At 51.1% G+C, this 21131-nt stretch overlaps 11 protein-coding genes across 11 annotated transcripts; 3 read left to right on the top strand and 8 right to left on the bottom strand.

The window, feature by feature from the left end:
• Positions 1-1467: 1467 nt before the first annotated feature.
• On the bottom strand, positions 1468-2247 carry BDV17DRAFT_296132 (uncharacterized protein; the record flags this gene model as incomplete). Its single annotated transcript, XM_073763225.1, has 1 exon — positions 1468-2247. One exon carries the CDS (start codon positions 2245-2247, stop codon positions 1468-1470), a length of 780 nt encoding a protein of 259 aa, XP_073610552.1.
• Positions 2248-3520: 1273 nt separating this feature from the next.
• Positions 3521-4006, bottom strand: BDV17DRAFT_296131 (uncharacterized protein; the record flags this gene model as incomplete). Its single annotated transcript, XM_073763224.1, has 1 exon — positions 3521-4006. One exon carries the CDS (start codon positions 4004-4006, stop codon positions 3521-3523), a length of 486 nt encoding a protein of 161 aa, XP_073610551.1.
• Positions 4007-4432: 426 nt separating this feature from the next.
• Positions 4433-7012, bottom strand: BDV17DRAFT_276407 (uncharacterized protein). Its single transcript, XM_073759329.1, has 5 exons — positions 6889-7012; positions 6651-6803; positions 6110-6600; positions 5585-6055; positions 4433-5531 (listed from the first exon to the last, which is right to left on the bottom strand). Exons 1-5 carry the CDS (start codon positions 6943-6945, stop codon positions 4601-4603), a joined length of 2103 nt encoding a protein of 700 aa, XP_073610550.1. The 5' UTR covers positions 6946-7012; the 3' UTR covers positions 4433-4600.
• A 260-nt stretch (positions 7013-7272) lies between these two features.
• Positions 7273-8424, bottom strand: BDV17DRAFT_301638 (mitochondrial carrier domain-containing protein; the record flags this gene model as incomplete). The annotated part of the gene is made up of 4 exons (XM_073764294.1): positions 7273-7983; positions 8042-8137; positions 8203-8243; positions 8304-8424. The coding sequence occupies 4 exons, from the start codon at positions 8422-8424 to the stop codon at positions 7273-7275; spliced, it is 969 nt and encodes a 322-aa protein (XP_073610549.1).
• Positions 8425-8771: 347 nt separating this feature from the next.
• Positions 8772-9862, top strand: BDV17DRAFT_296128 (amidohydrolase 2; the record flags this gene model as incomplete). Its single annotated transcript, XM_073763223.1, has 3 exons — positions 8772-8785; positions 8901-9364; positions 9423-9862. 3 exons carry the CDS (start codon positions 8772-8774, stop codon positions 9860-9862), a joined length of 918 nt encoding a protein of 305 aa, XP_073610548.1.
• A 194-nt stretch (positions 9863-10056) lies between these two features.
• BDV17DRAFT_233399 (transcription factor domain-containing protein) lies at positions 10057-12319 on the top strand. Its single transcript, XM_073755827.1, has 2 exons — positions 10057-10242; positions 10290-12319. Exons 1-2 carry the CDS (start codon positions 10135-10137, stop codon positions 12228-12230), a joined length of 2049 nt encoding a protein of 682 aa, XP_073610547.1. The 5' UTR covers positions 10057-10134; the 3' UTR covers positions 12231-12319.
• Positions 12320-12587: 268 nt separating this feature from the next.
• Positions 12588-13772, top strand: BDV17DRAFT_285237 (DUF453 domain protein; the record flags this gene model as incomplete). The annotated part of the gene is made up of 1 exon (XM_073760671.1): positions 12588-13772. The coding sequence occupies one exon, from the start codon at positions 12588-12590 to the stop codon at positions 13770-13772; it is 1185 nt and encodes a 394-aa protein (XP_073610546.1).
• Positions 13773-13892: 120 nt separating this feature from the next.
• Positions 13893-16305, bottom strand: BDV17DRAFT_285236 (uncharacterized protein; the record flags this gene model as incomplete). The annotated part of the gene is made up of 3 exons (XM_073760670.1): positions 13893-14852; positions 14904-16113; positions 16160-16305. 3 exons carry the CDS (start codon positions 16303-16305, stop codon positions 13893-13895), a joined length of 2316 nt encoding a protein of 771 aa, XP_073610545.1.
• Positions 16306-16891: 586 nt separating this feature from the next.
• Positions 16892-18436, bottom strand: BDV17DRAFT_285235 (putative protein kinase; the record flags this gene model as incomplete). Its single annotated transcript, XM_073760669.1, has 5 exons — positions 16892-17064; positions 17119-17359; positions 17419-17738; positions 17798-18132; positions 18186-18436. 5 exons carry the CDS (start codon positions 18434-18436, stop codon positions 16892-16894), a joined length of 1320 nt encoding a protein of 439 aa, XP_073610544.1.
• Positions 18437-18774: 338 nt separating this feature from the next.
• Positions 18775-20191, bottom strand: BDV17DRAFT_301630 (NAD(P)-dependent alcohol dehydrogenase; the record flags this gene model as incomplete). Its single annotated transcript, XM_073764293.1, has 4 exons — positions 19949-20191; positions 19037-19894; positions 18864-18980; positions 18775-18810 (listed from the first exon to the last, which is right to left on the bottom strand). The coding sequence occupies exons 1-4, from the start codon at positions 20078-20080 to the stop codon at positions 18775-18777; spliced, it is 1143 nt and encodes a 380-aa protein (XP_073610543.1). The 5' UTR covers positions 20081-20191.
• Positions 20192-20432: 241 nt separating this feature from the next.
• BDV17DRAFT_296122 (uncharacterized protein) lies at positions 20433-21059 on the bottom strand (the record flags this gene model as incomplete). Its single annotated transcript, XM_073763222.1, has 1 exon — positions 20433-21059. The coding sequence occupies one exon, from the start codon at positions 21057-21059 to the stop codon at positions 20433-20435; it is 627 nt and encodes a 208-aa protein (XP_073610542.1).
• Positions 21060-21131: the final 72 nt, after the last annotated feature.

Raw genomic sequence — 21131 nt, 5'->3', positions numbered from 1 at the left:
GCACTGTAGGGTACTTACATTGCTTGCCTCAATTCATCTTAACCATTATTGACTAGCAATAAATCGCGGCCTGCACGAGTAGACTTTTAATCTCCCCTGCACTTCAAGCGAGACCACTCGCCCGAGAATACCTCGGGCTTACGGCTCCGGGAGATGAAATCATTCTCAGCTCCACCGGTGACCGAGTCAGTGCACTTGTGTATGCGAGATTTACACAGCACGGAAGTTGGCTACGAATGAATGAATCAACAATAAGCTAGAATTCTAGATCCCGGGAAAGATGCCCGTGCGAGAGGCCCACCGTGCCCCAACCAGGGCTCCCCAAGGGCTAATAAGAATGGCAGAGAGAAAGCCAAGCCGGTCAAAGCAATGTTGCCCTTCTGCAGTGTTAGCGAATATTACGGCATTTCCTCTTATAGGTGGGTTAGGTCCTCTTCCTCCTTCGTACTTACCCAATCCAACCCTTGACCATGCCATTTGACACCTGGCCCCTGAATTTGTCGAGCTCATTGTCAGCCACCTGCAACGGTCCGATCTGTCTGCCCTTCGTCTGTCATGCCGGGGCCTGCAAATTAAGCTACAGGCAATGTTTGCATCTTCCTTCCGCCGCGTCTTCCACCTAAGCATGTCCTTACGCACCACTCTCAGTTGCCTCAACGCCTCAACAGGAAAAGCAAGGTGGGGATCCTCAATGCGTGTATGCTCTTGGATAATTCCAATGGCCAAGAAAGCCTTGCCAGTATCCTGACTTACCATCGGATCACTCAGTGTCCTAATCGCGGGCCGAACTTGTAAGGCGTGCCGAATCGACAACTGAAGTCCTTTCGTGACCATGGTGCGGCGCCATTCAGCATCCACCATACTGCAATCCTCCAACACAAGGTTCTGAATCTGCTCATCTTCCTCATAATCCAACGCACGGATTTTCCTCCCTCGGTCGCGGGATTGCGCAATCCAATTGTTGTACTGGTCTTCGTTTGTTACAAGCCAGGCCATTGCGTAGTTGTGGGCCAAGTCGAGGCTCTCAGGGATGGGAACCGTTCTGTCGCAGTTAGGGCAGGCTCGCTGGTCACGTGGGCAATATGAGGTGCTGCACTGGCTGCAGGACACGATGTGATCCCCGAGATGTACCAGGGTGAAACTACCATTTCTGGACAGGCGGGCACCAAGGGGTATTGGGATTTTCATGCCCATGATGAATGCTTAGTTTGATGTGCTAGGTCTTTACGATGAAACCAGGATTTACCGACTTGTTGAGAGGTGGTCAATGCAGCCTCAATGTATCGCGAGTCTAGTCTACACGCAGGGTAGTATATTGAAGATGGATCCTGCGAACTTAAAAACGAGAGTAAGGGCAATCTTAAAATAGCGCTATACGCGTATGGGTGACGGGTTGGCAAAAATAATTCCAATTGCAAGGACGTTTGTATTCAAATGTCAATTAGGCAACTATACGAAACAGTAGAATCATCGAAAGAAGAAAACCTGTTCAAATACAGATACACTGTCAGCAACACTGGGCTCCTCGGTAAGACATGGCGGCAGTACACTGCATCCTTCCGGTTGAATCTCCTTCTCCCTCAACGCAGCCTTCACCTTATCACACTGCCTCTTGATTCTCGCCAAAGCACTAACCGCGCTAGCAAGCGGATTCTGACTCACCAGGAGCTCTTTAACAGTCTCAAAGGCTTTACCAAGCTCGCTTTCCCCCTCCGGCACATCGCCATGGAGCAATAGAACAGCCTCCAAGATCCGTGGGAAGCGCATCGGATCACGGGAAAGAAAATTGGGACCAGGAACTTTATTCGGGCTCTGAATACATCTTAGAGCCTGGAGCAGCTCTGCGTGCATTGGCTTCATACCTTCAAGAACGTCTATCGCTCTGGCACGCAGTTTCTCGGGACTCAGGCCTTCATCACTCATTTTAAGAAGAGCGCCTGCATCCTGGCTGGACTTGGAAGACAGAGACTCAATCTGCCCATTAGTCTTTCCGCCATTGACGTGCCGTAAATGATTTTTGTTCGCATCGAGCCAGGCCATCGCGCTCTCGTGGTCCCAGCCGAATATGCTGTGTCCTGCGTGGCAGGATTTGCATTTCACTTTGGCTCCTGGTGCAAGCGGTGCGCCTCGCTCGCCTACGGCCATTGAGGAACCGCAGGCTTTGCAGGGGATGAGGTGATCGGCTCGGATGCAGGATAGGTTGATGGGTCGTTTGCACCAGCAGCGGGGGATTTCTTTGGTTGACATGGTTGGCGAGAGGTCTTGTGGTTTGTTTTGAGATTGAATTGGGACACTCATGACTCTAGGTAGTGAGGGGTCTTGGGGGTATTTCTACATTTTGCGTTTAAAATTCCTTTCAGTTATGGTTTTTGGGTTTGTGCAATAATGGGTAGGGTTGCCATGGCATTATGCCTGCTTGACACTTCATTGTTCATCGTCTTCCTTGATACAAAGTCACTTTGTGCAAGAAAGAGTTCAAAGGTCTTACACTCTACTAATTTATCACTGGAAAATAATCATTGCTTTAAAGTGTCCTTATGCAAGACAGCCTGCAGATGATCAACCGCAACGGGATATAGGGAGCGTGGCTGGAAGCTGCCGGGGTGTTCATCGCTCATAAGTCTTTAATATCTCCAAGAATGGTTCTATAATATCGTAATCTTTTCATAACTTTGACACTTTAGTCAACCAAAGAAAATCTGCCTTGTTTCTACACAGTGGACCGCAAGGGATTTACGGGCTTCAAGAGTTACCAAGTTCGTTCGTACTACGATCAGTAAGCTGGTAACAATGAAAAAATATCATTCAGACTGCTCGACCCGGTACTTAATTGGAAATTGATACGATGAATAACGGACGTCAATGGCGGTAGCTAGAAGCATGAGTTTCAGTTGAACATAAAATCAAGAATGATGATGAAGGCAAGTAAAAGACCCCACGGATAAGCTGACTGACTTATGCCAAAGCTGCCATGGCCTCAGGTGTTTTCTTTGTGGTCTATCTTTATTAGATAGCGGTCGCTGCATTGTTACGCCTCAACTCAGCGTTCATTCGCAAAGTTCAGTCGTAGATGAAGCAATACACAGGTCTTCCAATGTCCATCCCTTTATAGCCATGTTGGAACGCATTTGCCCTGAGCTGACGAACAAGAAGGGAAATGCTTTGTACACGAGAGGCTGTGAACAAGACACATCTTTCCGACCCCTTTGACCATCGTCGAGCGATTGTTCTTTGCCTTCAGTCCTAACCTTTTTTTTTCCCTATTGAGACACAGTGTTCGTAAATACCATATGGGATAGTGGATGCTGAACAGCTACGTTGCTCCATTGAAACTACTTGCCATAAATGCTTAGAATACATCTGCCGTATCATTGATGCAGTCACTAGTATAACTTTCGTGGCAACCCATTTGGCTCAAAAGGATTAATGCAAGCCTTGACACGGCCTTTCAGCAGGGTTTGTTCACGAGTTGAATAGCAAAGAGGGCAGAGAAGGGAAACACCACATACAATCAAGCCGCTTAATCTAAGCGCTCTTTCTCATCCCATTCCTGCTCCCTGTACACCTCTTCAACCTTCTTCAACCCTTCGACCATACGACTCCCAATATCCTCAAAAGACTTCGGGCATTCCTCACTCTCACTCAGTTGGTTGACATCAAGAGTCTCCATCCGATCCAGAAAATCCAATTCCTCTTCGTCCCTCAACACAACATTCTCCACAATCCCCTCCTCCTCGGCAAATGTACACGCAGGCGGATCCTCAGCCATATCAACTGAATCCAACCCCCTCATAGCCGCCCACTCATCGAAACCGTCATACTTCTTCCACCAGTCCAGCCAGAACTCGTGGTTCCATTCGGCCCTGTATTCGTCTCTGCAGGCGATGCAGTAGCCCTGCGTGGAAGGGGAATAGCAGTATCCGCATACTTTGCACCGGTCGATGTGGCGTGACCAGTAGCAGAGGGCTCGTGGGGAGGAGGTGCAGCTTGGGCAGATTTCGGGCATTTTGGTGCCTTTTGATATTGATTGAGATTCAGGAGGAGCTGGTAGGGTGTGGATGATTTGTTCTCTTGGGAGTAGGATGTGTAGTTCAGATGAGCTGGTGTGATTTTGATAGCCCAGAAAAATTTCAGGGTGATGTGAGATTTCAGTGAAATGAAGGTATCAGGAGAGATTTAAACACCTAGCAGTCGCGGTGTGAAGTGGGAAGAATAAGTGACTGAATGACAAAGGGCTTTGTAGCTCCCCTCATTCAGATTTTGCTGAACACGTTTTGAAAAGAGATAATATTCCGAGCCTTTGAATGATTTGCTAAGCAGAGTTTTGTGTGCTTCTCCTTGTACTGCGTTACTTTGTGTCCTGGAGCTGGTCGTTGAGAAACCTAAGCCTTCTCATTATAGGTACTGTCACTTATAAATGCTAGGCACGGCGTGGATGGTGACGGGCACTCCTTGCTTGCCTTTAGCCAAGGACGATGGAAATGAGGGGTGCCTATGCATCTGGGATAAGTGAGGCTTTTACATCCAATGGTGCAGACATTGTATATGATTATCGCTGATGAGAGGTATATATATATGTTCAAGCATTCGAATAGGTGCATCACTTCTCCAACTTCTGCACCTGAGACGAAGTCGACCACCCCAAATCCGCCTCAATGCCACGCAACAAGTCAATGACTATTTTGCGCTCCTCCGGCTTCTCCATGCACTGCCCAACAGCATAGAGCAGTGTGACCATCTGCACACGAGCACCGACCTGCGGGCGGCCGAGCGCAATACCACAAATCTCACGACATCGATGGTCGACCTCTTTAGTCAGGTCGCGGTAACCCTGCAGGCGATCGAAGGAAGTAGTAGGACCGGCAATGTCATCCGATGGCCGATTGAGCGTTAGTGCGAGCCGGCCGAAGTGGTATTGCTGCATTGCGGAGGCACAAGCAGTGGAACTGTAAAAGATCTCTGGGAACGGTATTTGCTCGTCATTCAAGGGGCTGGAAAATCTACTTGGCCGTTCGATTCGAAGACAAGGACGAAAGGTCTCGGTAAGACGTTCAGCCCAGGATTGGAATTCGAAGGAGAGCTTAAGCCATGTTCCGAGCGTGGGTGGAGCATCAAGGGAACGGATACTGGAGCGACTGGGAGAGGTGGACGGTTCAGGGGAGGGCTGTCCGACCCATTGTTCGAGTTGTGCCTTTTTGGCAGCGGCCAGAAAGTTGGTCAATTTGTTCAGAAGGCGCGTCAAGGTGTTGGTCGCGATGCCCTCTAGTGAAGGAGCATGTCTCCTAAGAACCGTATCGGGCGAGCTCGAGTTTCCCTGGTCATCGATTGGAAGGCCTGCAGCCTGCCACATGCCAAAATCATCAGGATCCAGGTGAGTCGGTAATTTGAGATAGTAGGATGCAAGGTAGTCCAGTCTCGCGTAGTTCCAAAACACGGCCGCGACGCCTGGTGGAAAGTGCGGATCAGTTGGGTTCCTTTGAGTACACAGGTCCGACAGCTGGCTGAAGAGTGGCTTCACTCCAGCCATTAAACTAGCGGCAGCATTAGGTAATTTCAGTGCCTTCAAGGGATGATAGCGACATACGATTGCCAATGCTCTCCGGGCTCTTCGAGGAACTTGTAGACGGTGAGGAGAGCTGAACTGGCCAGAAGGTTCTCTGTTACCTTCCACGTGGAATCAGAGGGTGCACTTGGATTGCTTTGTGTTCGAGTGCGCTGAATGCTGGCCCAACGATTGACAATAGAAATCGGCGCCTCGAAAATGGCTGACGTGGATACGACTGCATAATCTGAGATTAGTGTGTTCATCTGTGAGACAGCAAGGTAGTAGTAGTGAGTGGCTTTCAAAGACCAGTCCACCTGTTCAATGTTGGGGTACGTCTCCATTGTCGCAGGAGACGTGAACCGGCCTCCTTCAGTGGCAGCTTTGGTGCCCTTTAGTCTTGCCAGCTGCATTGCAGAAATGGCTGCAATCGCGGACCGCAATGACGGCTCATCTATGGCTCGAACTGGAAGATATGTGGCAAAGTATCTCCCTGCATCTGTGACATCGAACCTAGTTACGAGATTAGTTAAGTTGTGCACTGTGACGGCCAGGAAGTCTACTCACCAAGCAGCGATTGCGTCGCAAAAATACCGGACCAAGAAGCAGAGCTCATGTTCCGTTCCGGTCATCAACTCCGAGAATATGTCGTGGTACTCTTCTTGACTACCAGACTCGGACGGGCTCCCGGGTAGAGGTGGCGCCCCTGGTAAAGTATGAGGCAGGTATTGAGTATTCAAGGTAAGGGGATTCGTAGCATGGTTGCCCAGGGCTCTAAAGGGCTGCTGGGCGTTAATTCTGGGAGGCTGCCATGGCGGAGGGCCTGACCCAGAATCGGATATTGGTCGGCTAGCTGAGCCATCTGTACTCTGTGCCCGGGATGACTGGGCCGATTGGGCCGGGGGAGGCCTCTGCAATCCTGAATCGACACGGCTGATCCCCGGGCGAGTTTCGGCATGGGTAGTAGGAGCAGAATGCGACTCAGGAAGAGATTCACTATGACGAGCCTGGGCACTTGCTTCAGCTTGTTCCGATATAGGCATATGGGCTCCTGCCGTCTAATCATATAAGGCAATGCTTCGAACAATAAGAGTAGCAACGGACTTACGGGCTTGTTTGGCTGAGAGGCGTTCCCCGGGTACGGGGCATAACGACGCCTCACAGACTCGCCTTGGTCAATGAACTTGCGGGTTTGCGGAAATCCAGGGCAGTCGACGCCGGCATCAGTACATCGCTGACATTTGGGATGTGTCTCATCGCACTGCAGAGTAGATATATACACACGGACTAATGAGCACCAGGGTGGATCTGCAGGCTAGGCGCCAAGACTGAGCATAAAAACAAACCTTGAGATGTCTCTTTTTGCAGCGCTTGCAGGCCTTGTTTGATGGGACACCTGGCATGACGGCCTCTTGGCTCTCAAAAGGATGCCCAGCAAGAGCACAGAAGAAAAGTGGAAGAGTGCATCTGACGCCTTGAAGGAGCGAGCTGTGTCGAGTGAATGGCCGAGACCGGATGTTCGGCAGCAGGGCATATGCACGTGATCAACCGGATCCGGGTCAATGCTGTTCCGGCAAATTACCCACAGTGAGGCATCACGTGATACATCGGCTAAGGGCTGGCTGCCATGCCTCTGGCTACTATAGGACCTTGTTACCACATCCCTACATGAATGGGACCGCTTCTTAATATCGACTGGAATTATCAGACTAGAAGCCTGGACCCAGGGTCTAAGTCAACTGACTCCAGAGCTTTGAACGTGCGGGAGTGACCAACCCCTTCACCGTATCACCAAACCCTACCATACAAATCGTCGCCCAAGTAGCAACTCCAATCCGAGGAACAACGCCTCGAAAGAGTCCTATGGCCCCACTAGTTCTAATAATATGCTTGAACGTTGAGATAATAGTCGGCTTCTCAGGCCTCGTCGGGTCCTTGGCCATAGACTGCATCTCTACTCGCAGAACTTCAAACGGTTGATTCCAACAACTCAACGCCCCACCAATCGTCGATGCCAGGATCTTCTCGCCAAACAACAACTTCTCCTCTTTGTTCTTCCTCCTAGCAGAGCGAATGCTGTCTTCTGCAAATCTCGAAATCCCAATCCGTGAAGACCACCCCGTAACCTGCCGCAGCGCAACCGCATTAACACCCTTGTTGACGCCTCGAATCCCCTTCTCGCGAAGGATTTGAAAGAATACTTCCAGCGAGCCAGGTGGCTTCACACCTTGTCCGGCAACCTTGGACCGAGTAACCTCGACAGTCTTCATGCACGTCGTCATCCCCATGGTCATATAGGCTTGGGCGAATCCGCCGCCGATTCCGCCAAGGATGCCACCCCATGCTGATGACGCAGTGGGGATCTTTGTGCGCACGAAGTGTTCAATCTCGCTTGATGTTAGGACGAGAATGGCACCTTTTGTGCTGGCTTCGAGCCATGCCTGTATACTTGGTGTTAATAACCAGTTTCACCAAGAATATGTATAGGGGTTTGCGTACCCAAGGTATTAGTCCCTGGTAGAAGGCGGTCCATCGCCCGCGTGCCCAAGTTTTCTGGATTGCGTCTTTGATTCTATCGTGTCTGTTTGCTGCGAGCTTTTTGAAGGTGTTGATTAGCATCAACCAAACATACATGGTGACACATGAAGGATTGGAGATACATGGGTTTTCAGCACTTCCATCGGTTGTCCTAATGTTGTGACTTTGTCTGGTTAGCTTTTTTCCATAATATCATGACAAGTTCTTCGAATCTCCAAATTACCTTGGAAGATATTCATAAATGCACCAACTGCTAGGTTCCGGTATGGTATTGGGCGCCTCTCGTCCCTGCAACTGAGCCCCGTAGCTCCAAGCCCATGCGGTTGTGCACCTTGCATGGGCATCTTGAAGAAACTCAGTGATATCTTCAAGGTATTACCAAAGAAATAATTTGGTAAATTAGATAGATGCGGCATGGTATATCATCTGGGGTCTTTTCGCCGTAGCTGTTTGTTATATCGGATGTATCCGAACAGGCAATAAAATAGATGAATGATCGGCTAAGGTTCCGATCTCGGATGTTAATGAGCAGGGGCCGGCGCGACTGAGGAAAAAGAACTGGGTCAGGTCTGGTCAGTGTCTGATAGGATATTTTGAGGTCTCTTGGGAGGCTTTAGAGTATCTTTGCGGTTTTAATCTACGTTCGAGGTTTGGCTTGAAATGTTCGTTGTTGGCGAAAATACATTTTACTATGCCTTCATCCTCGTATATAACCACCACGCAAACCGATACCAGCACAGCTTTGTCGCGCGATTCCAAGCATGTCATATTTACCTATCATTTCTTGAGTATCCGTACTGTATTACTGACAGTCTGGTAGCTCATTACTCCCACCCAGCGCATTCGACACCCACGTCCATGTCTTCGATTCCAGAATAGGCCCATACGCCGAAGGCCGCGCATACACACCAGAAGATGCCCCGCTAGAGAGCCTGCTCTCGTTCAATACGAGTATATCTCAGCAATGCTCCAAGTGCACCATTGTGCTCGTGCAGCCGTCGCCTTATAAAACAGACTGCTCCGTGCTGATGACATGCCTACAACTGCAACGTCAGAAGCAGACGACATATGGGATCGCCGTAGTAGATTTACATCATATCACAGATGTCGATCTTGAGCACATGCACAGCATTGGGATTCGAGGCATTAGATTGAATTTCCAGGCGGATGGAAGAGAGATTGACGTCGAACGTCTCGCAGCAAGTCTGCGCAATGCCGCGGGCAGGATTCGCCAGATGCCGGGCTGGATGATTCAGCTGTTTGTGCCTGGATGGGCTTGGGATGGTCAGTACCATGTAAAATACTGTGAGTCCTCGCATTTCTACTAACGACGTTTTTGCAGCTCTTTTTGATTTGGTTCTCACTCTGCCGGTGCCCGTCATCGCCGATCATTTAGGAGGTATGCTAGGTGCGTCGAAGTTGTCGCCTAGCTTCACAGCCTGTCCAGAAGTGCAGCCCGGCTTTTGCCTCGCACGACATTCCAAAGTCATAGTCAAGCTCTCGGGACTATATCGAGCATCGAACCGAACGGCCGCCTGCTATGACGATACTCGCCCGATCATCCAGGCGTTTGCGAGAGAAATACCTGACCAGTGTATCTGGGGAAGTGACTGGCCACACACAGGAGATGGTAAATGCCGTGTGAAGAGTAGGGTTTTGAGTGTCAAGGAGCCCTTTAGATCTATTGATACTGTTCGTATCTTGGAGAATCTTCGAGGATGGGTTGGCGACGATATTTGGATGAAGATCATGATAGAAAATCCAGAAAGGGTCTTTGAGTAGGTATGGTCGAATGACCTAAGCTACTTGAATATCATTTATGAAATCGTTGCAATAAGATGATAGGGGAACCCTTGGGAGCATGAAGATGTAGTATTTTGATGCCTCAGAAATCGGGCATAAAACGTCAATAACACGTGACTATTTGGCAGCTTCCCCGGATTTCTGATTCTCTCCAACGCATCACTCCACTGCAGCGTCAGTCCAAGGAGCTTTGGCTCAATTGAAGATCTTTTATCAAGAAATGTAATGAATATAACAACCACATCAATGCCATGACGAAACCTGGCAATGTCAACACGCCTCCTTCCATCAGGCGGCACCGGCAAGGTCTGACCCGAAGCGCCGCGGCATGCGAGCGCTGCAGGCGTCGAAAGCAGAAGGTAAGTCATCTGTCTCTTTGATAAGGCCTATCTGACTTCAGTCTCAGTGTGACGGGAGAACACCAACATGTGGTCCTTGTCAAACTGTTGGGGTAATCTGTGTCCCTTCACGCCGATTAATACTCGACCAGGCGAACACCGACTGCCAATGCGACTTGCTGCGAAATCAACTGCTCTCATTGCAGGAGCAGTACGATGACATACAACTCAGATTTGATCAGTTACAGACAGAGAAGCGGTCAGGGTTGGAAAACCTGGCTGAGTCCATGGAATTCGATACTGCTGTACCTGATGCCCCTCCAGCTGATACTTTGCCTGCAGTGCAATGTAACGGAACACCCACTCTTGTCCGTGGTCCTTTACGGCCGCGAGACTCCTCCGATACAAATACCGATTCGTCTTACAGTGGTCGAATTCTCCGCCCGACCTTCACTCCGCACCCAAATTTTCGTGACGCGTACAGAAGTGCGCTCAGTAGCGCCTGGAATTTATGGGGCGATGATGCGGCCATGTCTGATGCTTCCGCAGCCAATATGGCTTCTCACAATATTTCGGTCATGGTAGATATAAATGATGCGACGTTTTATAGTCTAGTGGACGTGTTCTTCGAACGAAGATCGCCGTACTTGCCGGTCCTCCATCGACCGAGCTTTGTGTTCGACCATTTCAACCATTTCCTTGCCAGATCAGCCACCTCTCCCATCACGAAGTTCCTGGTATACATGGTTTGCGCCATCGCAGCGGCGGAGCAATCCCCGACACGCCAGATGAATATTGACCACCGTATTTTCTTCAGGCAAGCAATACAAGACTTGCACGTTGTCATACGGGCCGATGATTTTGAGTGTATCCAATGCCTTCTTTTACTGTGTATGTACGGTCACAACGAGCCGCAATCGGTCAATATGTGGTACACTACCAGCCTTGCCCTGCAATTAGCCTTGGGTATTGACCTTCATCGAAAAGAGAGTTTGAGGGGGCAGACCGTGGTCCAGGCGGAAATGGCAAAGCGCGTGTTCTGGTGTGTGTATGTTATGAGCTGCAGCATGTCCATCAACATGGGACGCCCGCTTGGTATTCGTGAAGACGACATCACAACGCCGCTGCCTCTGCCACTGTCCGATGACCAACTGAATGAGACTTTCAGTCCACCAGACCCGCCATTGCTACCGCAGGTTACCGACACATCGACTTTCATCCACATCATTCAAATGCGAAAGATCAACGCAAAGGTATATAGGTCCTTTCATTCTATCGGCAGAACGTCGTCCGATCATACTGAGCTAGAAACCACTCGGAAGGCGTTCTACTCGGAGCTCAATCATTGGCTCATCACCGCCCCAAGATACCTCCGCACTATGTCCACCTTCCAATCCCAAGAGTGGTTTCAGATCGCGTATCATCACGCGGTGTTATCGCTCTTCCGCCCATCTCGTGCCGTTCCTATGCCTTCAGCTGAAGACCTTCAGCTCTGCACTGAGTCAGCTATAGGGTTGATCACCTCGTATAGTTCGCTTTATGCCCGCAACCGGATCAAGTACACCTTTGTCGCCATCCACTCGTTGTTCATGGCGGCCGTCACGATGCTGTACGCCTTGCGAGCATCGCCCGCTCTGCGACATGAGCTGTCAAAACCCGTAATACAGACAAACATCCTCACATTCCTCACTTTGTTTCGCGGTATCTCCAATGGTCGAGCTGTCGGTGAGAAATGCTCAACGATTATTGAGCGTCTGGGAAATTCCATATTGACGTTGTTTGACGAGGGCGAACCCCTGGCCGTAGAGCTGGATACTGAATTCCAATCGTGGTTCGGACTGCAAACCCATACTTTTCCCACGCCAAGTCCAGGAAATGCAGTTGGAGAAATGGACCACGGCTTGACACCCCCAGATTTTCCGGATGTCCGCATTGATCTGCCATGGATGGATCTGTTTACTGAGGGGGTTGAGCTGGGGTCCGCGGACGCCTGGGGCTTCCTTTCATAAGGGAATCCAATAATTTATCAATTCTTCCGGTTCTCATGTCGCCGAATGAGTACGAATGTATGGACACCATGTGGTGCAGTAGCTTGTCCGTACGGCCCTGGAGAGGATAATCTGGACGGTTAGGTTTATGTTAATATCACATCCATTCAAAGAGCTCTCCAGCTCATCATCTCTAGACGTGCAAGAGAAGAGTTTCATACGGAGTATCATTTGAGGCTGGCGAACCCTAGCCAACTTCATCGGATCGATCCAGTCACGTGTCATTCGCCTGAGCCGAAGCAGGCCCGGTTATCGGACGTGTACATGACCGGGCTTTCAACAACCTCCAAGCCCAGAACACCATCAACACAATACAAAATGTACACAAGAGCAATCCAACGCTCCCTTCAGCCTTCCTTCCCCAGAGCTGCAACACCTCTCCACTCATCCTCATCCGCATCCCGGTGCCAATCCTCCCTCCCAGCATCCTACTATCGCGGCGGCACATCGCGCGCCGTATTCTTCAACCGGGCTGACCTCCCACAATCGCAAGACCAATGGGCACCCATATTCCGCGGGGTCATTGGATCGCCTGACCCCTACGGCCGTCAACTCGATGGAATGGGCGGCGGGATTTCAAGTCTAAGCAAGGTCTGCGTCGTTGGTCAGTCGACGCACCCAGACGCAGATGTCGATTATACATTTGCTGCGCTGGGGGTTAAGAACGCGGAGGTGGACTTTTCGAGTAATTGTGGGAATATGGTTAGTGCTGTTGGGCCTTATGCTGTTGACTCGGGGCTTTTTGGATCCAACAACTTGAGAGAGAAAGGGAATGCTATGGTGCGCATCCATAATACCAACACAGGCAAAATCATCCACGCTACATTCCCCCTCGTTGACGGCGAGGCCGCCTCATCTGGTGAACTGGCCATCGACGGTGTCGCGGGCACCGCAGCGCCAATTCAGCTCGACTTCATTAACCCCGCCGGATCGCGGACGGGTAAATTACTCCCTACGGGTGTGGTGAAGGATACATTCGACGGCGTGGAGGCGACATGTATCGATGTCGCGAACCCCTGCGTCTTCGTTAAAGCAGATGACCTCAATATCTCAGGGACTCTTACGCCCGACGAAATCACCGCTACGTCTGATCTACTCGAGAGACTGGATTCGATTCGACGGCAGGCGGGCGTCAGGATGGGTCTTGCGGATGCGCCGGGGAATGTACCGGGGAGTGTACCGAAGATTGGAATCATTTCGACCCCGAGTAAAGAGTCAAGCTCGAAAGTCGATCTCGTTGTCCGAGCTCTCTCAGTGGGACAACCGCACAAGGCGGTTCCGATTACAGTTGCGCTGGCGCTTGCGACGGCAGCGAGGTTGGAGGGGAGCACAGTGTATGAGGTGACGAGTTTGAAGAAGGTTGATCCTTCGGGGACCACGATTGGGCATGCGAGTGGGAATATTCTTGTGGGTGCTACGTTCGGCGAGAATGGGGGGTTGGAGTTTGCGACTGTTTTTCGGACTGCGAGGAGGTTGTTTGAGGGTAGGATTTTTTGGAAGTAAAGGGAACTGTTCCATCATGTATTCTGTATATACCTCCAGTTTGTTGACTTGATGAGATGAAATTTGTTTGTAGTCAATCAGGAGACTTGCTACAAACGTATACTAAAATCCGTGAGACACTTATGCCCCCCTCGCCATCAAATTCAAAGCACTCCCAGCCTTAAAATACCCAATCTGCTCTTTCGTAAAGGTATGTCTCAACTTCGCCTCCCAGGCATCCCTCCCGTCAGTAGGAGTAACCCTCATCGTCAAGGGCCGTCCGGGCTCAAAGGCCATCAAGCCTATGATACTAATCAAGTCCGACGCCCTAACACGATCATAGTCTTTCTCATCAGCAAATGTAACTGCCAACATCCCCTGCTTCTTCAGATTTGCCTCATGAATGCGCGCAAAGCTCTTCGCGATGATCGCCACACCACCTAGGTACCGCGGTTGGAGCGCGGCATGCTCGCGCGATGAACCCTCGCCGTAGTTGTGGTCTGCTATGACGACCCATTGTCGGCCCTGGGACTGGTAGTGGCGCGCTGTGCCTGGTACATCACTTTCTAACTTTGTGAGCTGGTTATGCAGCTTGTTGACGTTCCCTGTTTCAGCGTTCACGGCGCCGATAAGGGTATTGTTTGAGATGTTCTCCAAGTGGCCGCGGAAACGAAACCATGGCCCTGCGGGTGTGATGTGATCGGTTGTACATTTCCCTTGTGTTTTAATGAGGATGAGGCAGTTTTCGAAGTCGGTTCCAGACCAGGGAGCAAATGGGGCTAGTTTCTGCAGACGCTGGGAGTTTGGGTTGATGGTGACTTTAAGGGTAGCACGATCCCCTGGTGGTGGCGGGACGTATGCTCTGTCAGAGTCTAGGTATCCTTGGACTGGAAGATGGTCTCCGGTGGGTGGTTTGAATTGGAATTCTTCGCCGGACGGGGTCACCAGCGTGTCCCTTGTTGGGTCGAATCCTAGGTCCCCGGAGAAAACCTTGGCCATGACGACTTCTGGCGAGGCGAGGAATGTATGCGTTGCTGGGTTGCTGTCTAGTCGGCCAGAGAAGTTCCGGTTGTATGAGGTTATGATGGAGTTTGGGGTGCCCTGGTACTGTTAGTTAACTGCTCTGTTTGATGAGCCTAAGCTGAGACCTGCCTTTGCCATATCTGCTCGATCCCAGGAACCACAACAGGGCCCGCAAGCATTCGGTAACATGGTGGCTCCTACAGCGTCAAAGATCTGAAGAATTTTCGCCTTTTCCAGTGTATCGCGCGTCTGTAAACTGCCCGGAGAGAGAAACAATGGCATAACAGGTTTGAAGCCCGCATCCAATGCCTGTTGTGCGACACTAGCGGCTCGACTCAAGTCATGAAAGGACGAGTTGGTGCAGGATCCGATGAGGCCTGCGGTTAGTGGTGGCCATTTACTCTCCTCCGCTGTTGGCCTGAACTTTGAAAGAGGGGTCGACAAGTCAGGCGTGAAGGGGCCGTTGATGATGGGCTCTAAGGTCGACAGATCGATGTCAATAACCTGGTCGTACTCGGCGCTCGTATCGGCCTGGAGCTCATGCGCAATTGCTCTAGTCGCATCAGCCATGTCAGGCCGTCGATTGGCAAGCAGGTACTCGCTCATCGAGGACGCATAAGGAAAGATTGAAGTCGTAGCCCCAGTCTCAGCCCCCATATTGCACACAGTAGCCATACCCGTCGCCGAAAGGGTCTCCGTCCCTGGACCAAAATACTCAATAATCGACCCAGTCCCGCCCTTGACGGATGTCAATCCAGCAAGTTTGTTAATAATATCCTTCGGCGACGCCCACTCCGACAACGCTCCATGAAGCCGTACACCAAGCACATTCGGCGCCGTCAACTCGAAAGGCAGACCAGCCATAACATCAACCGCGTCCGCGCCGCCAACCCCAATAGCAATCATGCCCATACCACCAGCATTGGGCGTATGCGAGTCCGTCCCAACCATCACCCCAGCCGGGTATGCATAATTCTCCAGCACAATCTGGTGAATGATCCCCGCGCCGGGCCGCCAAAACCCCATCCCGTGCTTCTGGCACGCACTTTGCATAAACTCATACACCTCTCGATGCGCCTCTAGAGCGCGTGGAAGATCCGCCTCCTCACCATCGCGGCTCACGATCAAATGGTCGCAGTGGACGGTCGTCGGCACGGCAGCTGTGTCCAGCCCAGCAGACATGAACTGAATAAGCGCCATCTGGGCTGTTGCATCTTGACATGCTATTCGGACGGGGCGGATTCGAAGCTGTGTCTTGCCGCGGACGATGTCCTGGTCGAATTCGTCGTCTAGATGGCTGTAGAGGACTTTTTCAGAGTATGTCAAGGGGCGTTTTAATCTGTGTGTCTTTAGTACTATAGATTTATGATTCGACTAGTTCCTACCTCTCTCGCAACGTGCGAATCTTGCTTGTGAACTTGCTAAAGTCGACGCGCGTGTCCGGTTCAAAGCGACTCAGTGCTGCCGTCGCAAGCCCTCGACGCGCGAACGTACATCGTTGCACTGGTGTACGTCCTCGGAATGCAAGCATTTTTACAACTCTAAGATCATGGCTTGTTGAAGCAACAACTATTCCAAGCCCATTTTTAACCATTTAACTAAGTGCCGCTGGTGAGTAGGTGTTCGGATATATCCGATACGTCCGAAGCCTTCCGACGGTAGCTAGGTATGTGCCGAGACAGGGCAGGAGCAACCATCACCGCCAGAACAATGACGGTGGTTTCTTCCTACCCTAGGCAACAGTTACGCTAAGTGTGGCGTTATCTGGCGAGAAGGGAAAGCGTGGCGGAATTAAGCATCCCTAATCGCTCCTTCCACGTGGCACATATATATGTTTAGATTGTGGAATGAGTAGGCAATGAGATTAACCCCAGCCTCCAGGAATGAATGGCAGTGATTTCATGAGAGCAAGCTCTTCTCCCTTGTCTATGTTCAACATGCGTTGCGATTTGTGTTGGTTCTACAGTCGCTCTACAGGGAGTTGCGTATGGCATTTCGTCCAACTGTCGTAGGTTCGACTACCAGGGTCCAGACATGGATGACCAGACCGTGACTGGCCATATCATGAGATGAGCGCTCAGTCAGCAGTAGCTAGGAACCATGCGCACCCCGGAGTCTTAATTGAGATACGGATGTTTTGCCAGTTCGCCCGCGGTCTTTCTATCCACGGGATTCCAAGTAAGCATTAACTTGACGAACGAGAGGAACTCTGCTTGCTCGGTCTCGTCAAGAGAAGGGAGTGTATCACTCAGTTTCCGACCAGGGATCAGATCTTGGTAAAGGAATTGGCCTACGAGATTTGTTAGCGGAGGAAAACGGGCAAGGGAGTGATTGCCTCACATACCGTCCTCGCTGAAGAATGGTCCCTGGAAGAACTCTTCCGCGCTTTCGAACAATGGACCGGTCCGTGCCCTGATCTTCTCCGGGAACTTGAATCCTCGCCAATGTTGGTATCTTTCCAGAAGCTCTGCTGGAGGGGGACCGAGCAAGGCAATCATCTCCGCGAGATGTGCTTTAGCACTGTAGTTGCCATGCTCATCGCGGAACTGGCTGAATAGATTTCTCCCCTCAACAAGATCCCACAGCTGGAGGTCGAATCAGCCCTGAAACAAGAGGCGACCAGGAAATTGAAGGCTGAACGAACCATGACGCCGAGACTCCAAATATCAGCACTCATTTTGTACCCGCAGCCGAGTATAATCTCTGGTGCGCGAGCGTGGTCTGGCTGGACGGGAAATATTCCGATTTCGCCATCGGTCTCAAATCTCTCTGCCGAACCAAGATCCACGAATTGCGGTATGCTTCCTAGGCGCCTTAGTGATCCGAATTCATTGTGGCGACTGTACACTACCCGCCCGGCCGAGTCGAGCTTATACGACATTGGTTCGTCGAATTGGGCGTTCATGAAGTCACCAAGCACGGCTTCATCTTCGAAGGAAACCATGATGTTCTCATAGTGAATGTCTGTGCAGATTAACAATGAATGGCTAAGAAGATAAGTCCAGGAGCAAGGAGGAACTTACCCATGTGAGCAACCTTGCACTTGGTATGCAGGTAGTCAAGCCCCGTAAGAAGGACTTTGAGGTAGATCTTGACAAGCGGTAGAGGTATCGCATCGTTATGAAACCGCCGCCGATAAAGCCGAAGTGACTCTCGCATAGGCTCATACGCGAAACAGAAGTGTTTCCCACTGGGGCCGGGAATTTCAAAGCAGTCTTTGAAAGTACGGAAAAGCGACCGACCGGGATGAGATGAGTCCGCGGTCGCAATGTGCTCTTCCATATCTCGTTCAAGGTCAGAATGACAATTGGAATTGTTTATTTTCAGCGCCACGACTTCCTCGGGCTCATCGGGAAGCCTGGCAGAAACATTAGGAAGTCGATTTACGCGTGGAAGAACTGGACTTGGTACCTGTGCAGGTCGCGAGCGAACCATACTGTCGATGAACCGCCCCATCCAACCTTTACGATTGTCTGATAGCGATCGGCGAGTACCTCGCCAGGCTTTGCTGGGTAGAAGTCTTTAGACTTGTAACCGGGAATGATTTCCTCGTCAACCTGTTCAGTCGCCGGTAGAAAGGGCCCCGGCTTAGGGATGGGAAATGGGGTCTTCCGGAGCAGTGGCGGAGCCACGCGTGAGAGGAGAGTCCTTGTGAGTCTCATGATAGGTTTGAGTGAGAGGGGGGTCGTAGGGAGAAAGTGGGAGAGAAAGTTGTTGAAAGAGAAGCGCGCGCAGGGGGGGCTGGTAGTGCAGGGTGTCAAGTGAAATGTCCTCGTCCAATTAGAGTGCGGGATGCAGCTGAAAAGGTAAACAAGCTTATTTCCAAGGGTCCTTGAGCTTAATTCAGTGGCCATGAATGCCTCGCTGTTGTATTTACAGTGGAGGTTGGTCGTCACTCGAGTGCATCCTCTCTTTTAATTGTGTTCTAGCGTCATTGATTGCTGAAAGTCCCCTGTCGCAGTGCTTCAAACTATGTACAATGAAGGTAAAATTTCTCAAATCACAAGGCGTCCCATGACAGAACGGGCTTGATAACCTGTAGGAGCAGTTAGCGATTCTGAAATTTGTGGCAGGACTGTAGCCGTGTACTTTTCCTGCCTTGAGATCGTCAAGCGCCCGATCCAACTTGCCAGCCGGATAGACTTGGACAATTTTGTCGACGGGGAATTTTCCGTCCTTGTACCATTGCACAAGTTGTGGGATGAACTGAATCAGGGGTCAGCAACGCGATGCATTCATTGAGTGTTTGCTCTTGGACTTACCTCCTGCGGATCCGACCACGCCTCAATCACACCAATAATCCTCTTACACCCAGTCAAAATGTCCAATGCGTTGAACTGGAGATCCGTATCCGGCGGCATGGCACCGATCAGAGCAAATGTACCTCCATGGGCTAGTGCTCCGAGAGCCGCCTGCAGCACTTTCGGCACACCCGTTGTATCGAGGATATAGTCACCTCCGTCCGCGAAATGTTCGCGAATGCCTCCAGGAATATCTGGGTTGCGAAGCGTATTAACTGCATGGCTGGCACCGAGCGAAAGCGCAAGGTCAAGTTTCTCGTCGACGATATCGATAGCAAGGATCTTCTCAACTCCAAGAGCCTTTGCTGCGAGGAGCGCTGCGATGCCGACAGCGCCCATCCCCATGATGACGATTGAGGATGTTACCGCAGGACGCAAGACATTAGCAACGGTCCCAGCACCAGTGAGGTATCCGCAGCCAAGCGGCGCAAGAGCACCCAGCTTCTCAAGCGGAAACTCAACGTCGCATTTCACGACCGACCGCTCAGACACAACCGCCAAGCGACTGAGAGACGACTGGCCGAAGAATTGCCCATGGACGGGCGTTCCATTGGGTAAACTGATTGGTGAGGGCTTTGACTTTTCTAGTCGGGATCTGACAAAGTTGAGGTCGGTTGTGTGGACGCATGCACCGCATTTCCCACTCTCGCAGAAGGAACACTCTTGACACGATCGGAAGCTGAGGAAGACTTGGTCGCCTTCTTTTAGTGATTTGTTTTTGACGTCTGATCCGACTTGTCGGATTATTCCCGTCCCTTCGTGGCCCAGGACGGCGGGAAAACCGCCCAGGGGCATGAGGCCTGCTTGGACGACCAGATCCTAGGACTGTTAGATTGAAGGAGCAGATCGACCTCGACGGGCAAGAGGACTTACTGTGTGGCATAGCCCTGTAAACTTCAGCTCAATCAGAAGCTCATCCGGCCCAACTCCATCAAGAACGACGTCTCTCAAGATGAAAGGGCCCCCTTTCTCCTCAACGAGATACGCCTTTGTGGGGATGCCCATGTTGCCACAGTGATGTGATGCTTTCTTGTCGTTGGAAGGAAGTATTCTTTACCCCAGGAAGCTCGAGCCACGCTTCAGAAGTGACAGCAGTTCGGCACGCGGGGGACTGACAAGTGTTAAATTCCAGTGACAATTTTATTTCGAGGGGCACAATTCTTCATGCAGATCGTCCTCCCCGGGCAGGGTCTAAAATTCCACAGTGGACCTCGGCGCCTCCCCGAACCGGTCGTGGTCCGAACCATTCTTATTTCTACGGCTTCCCACCTACAGAGAGAAAACTATAGAACAAAATGATAGTGTATAGAACCTAGCAGACAACAACCATAACGAAGCACGAAAAGTAGACGACGACCTACCGACACCCCTGACTCAAAAGAACCAGACCCTCAGCAGCCTCAAGTCTATCAGCCGGCTGCTGAAGCTGCATCAAGGCCTCAACAGCGGCACTCTGCTGAACCCCATGAGAAAGAAGAGGAGTGCGCAAAACCCGAACAATATCTTCAACCCCCTGCTCTCCCGGTCCGATAACCGGGTAAAGTATCCTCAGTGCAGCCCGAATAGTAGCAAGGCGGCCCTCATCCGTCTGGTAGAGGCGCAGGAAATCTGAGTACGACTCACTTTGACCCCTGTAAAAATGCTGATTAATACGCAGCGCATGTCGCACTTCTTCCTCTGTTGGTCTGGCTTCTTCTAGGGCTCGGGCCGCCGTTACTTTCTCCACGCTGGTGTTGCCGCCGGGGGCAGATTCGTGGCCGGTCGGACGCCGGGCGTGGATAGCGCACCAGGCCATGACTTGGTCGTGGTCCCAAAGAGCTTGCACAGATGGGTAGCAGGGCCGACACCGGGGGCACTGGCTTTGGACTATAGGACTGTAGGATTTGTTGCATGCTGGGCAAAGCATGATGTGGTCGTAGGCTAGGCAGTTTGTGGTGACCGTCTGGGTGCATACGGGACACCGAGGGATACCGTTCTGGCCCATAATTGCTGGCAGCAGACTTCTGTGTTGAAATCTGTGTTGGTATTACTGAGCTAGACCAGGGCTTGGACCATA

This window comes from Aspergillus undulatus (genome assembly GCF_047715775.1).
Source record: "Aspergillus undulatus strain CBS 261.88 unplaced genomic scaffold BDV17scaffold_83, whole genome shotgun sequence".
NCBI lineage: Eukaryota > Fungi > Ascomycota > Eurotiomycetes > Eurotiales > Aspergillaceae > Aspergillus > Aspergillus undulatus.
The sequence above is the reverse complement of the archived record's forward strand: the minus strand, read 5'-3'. Positions and strand labels throughout refer to the sequence as shown.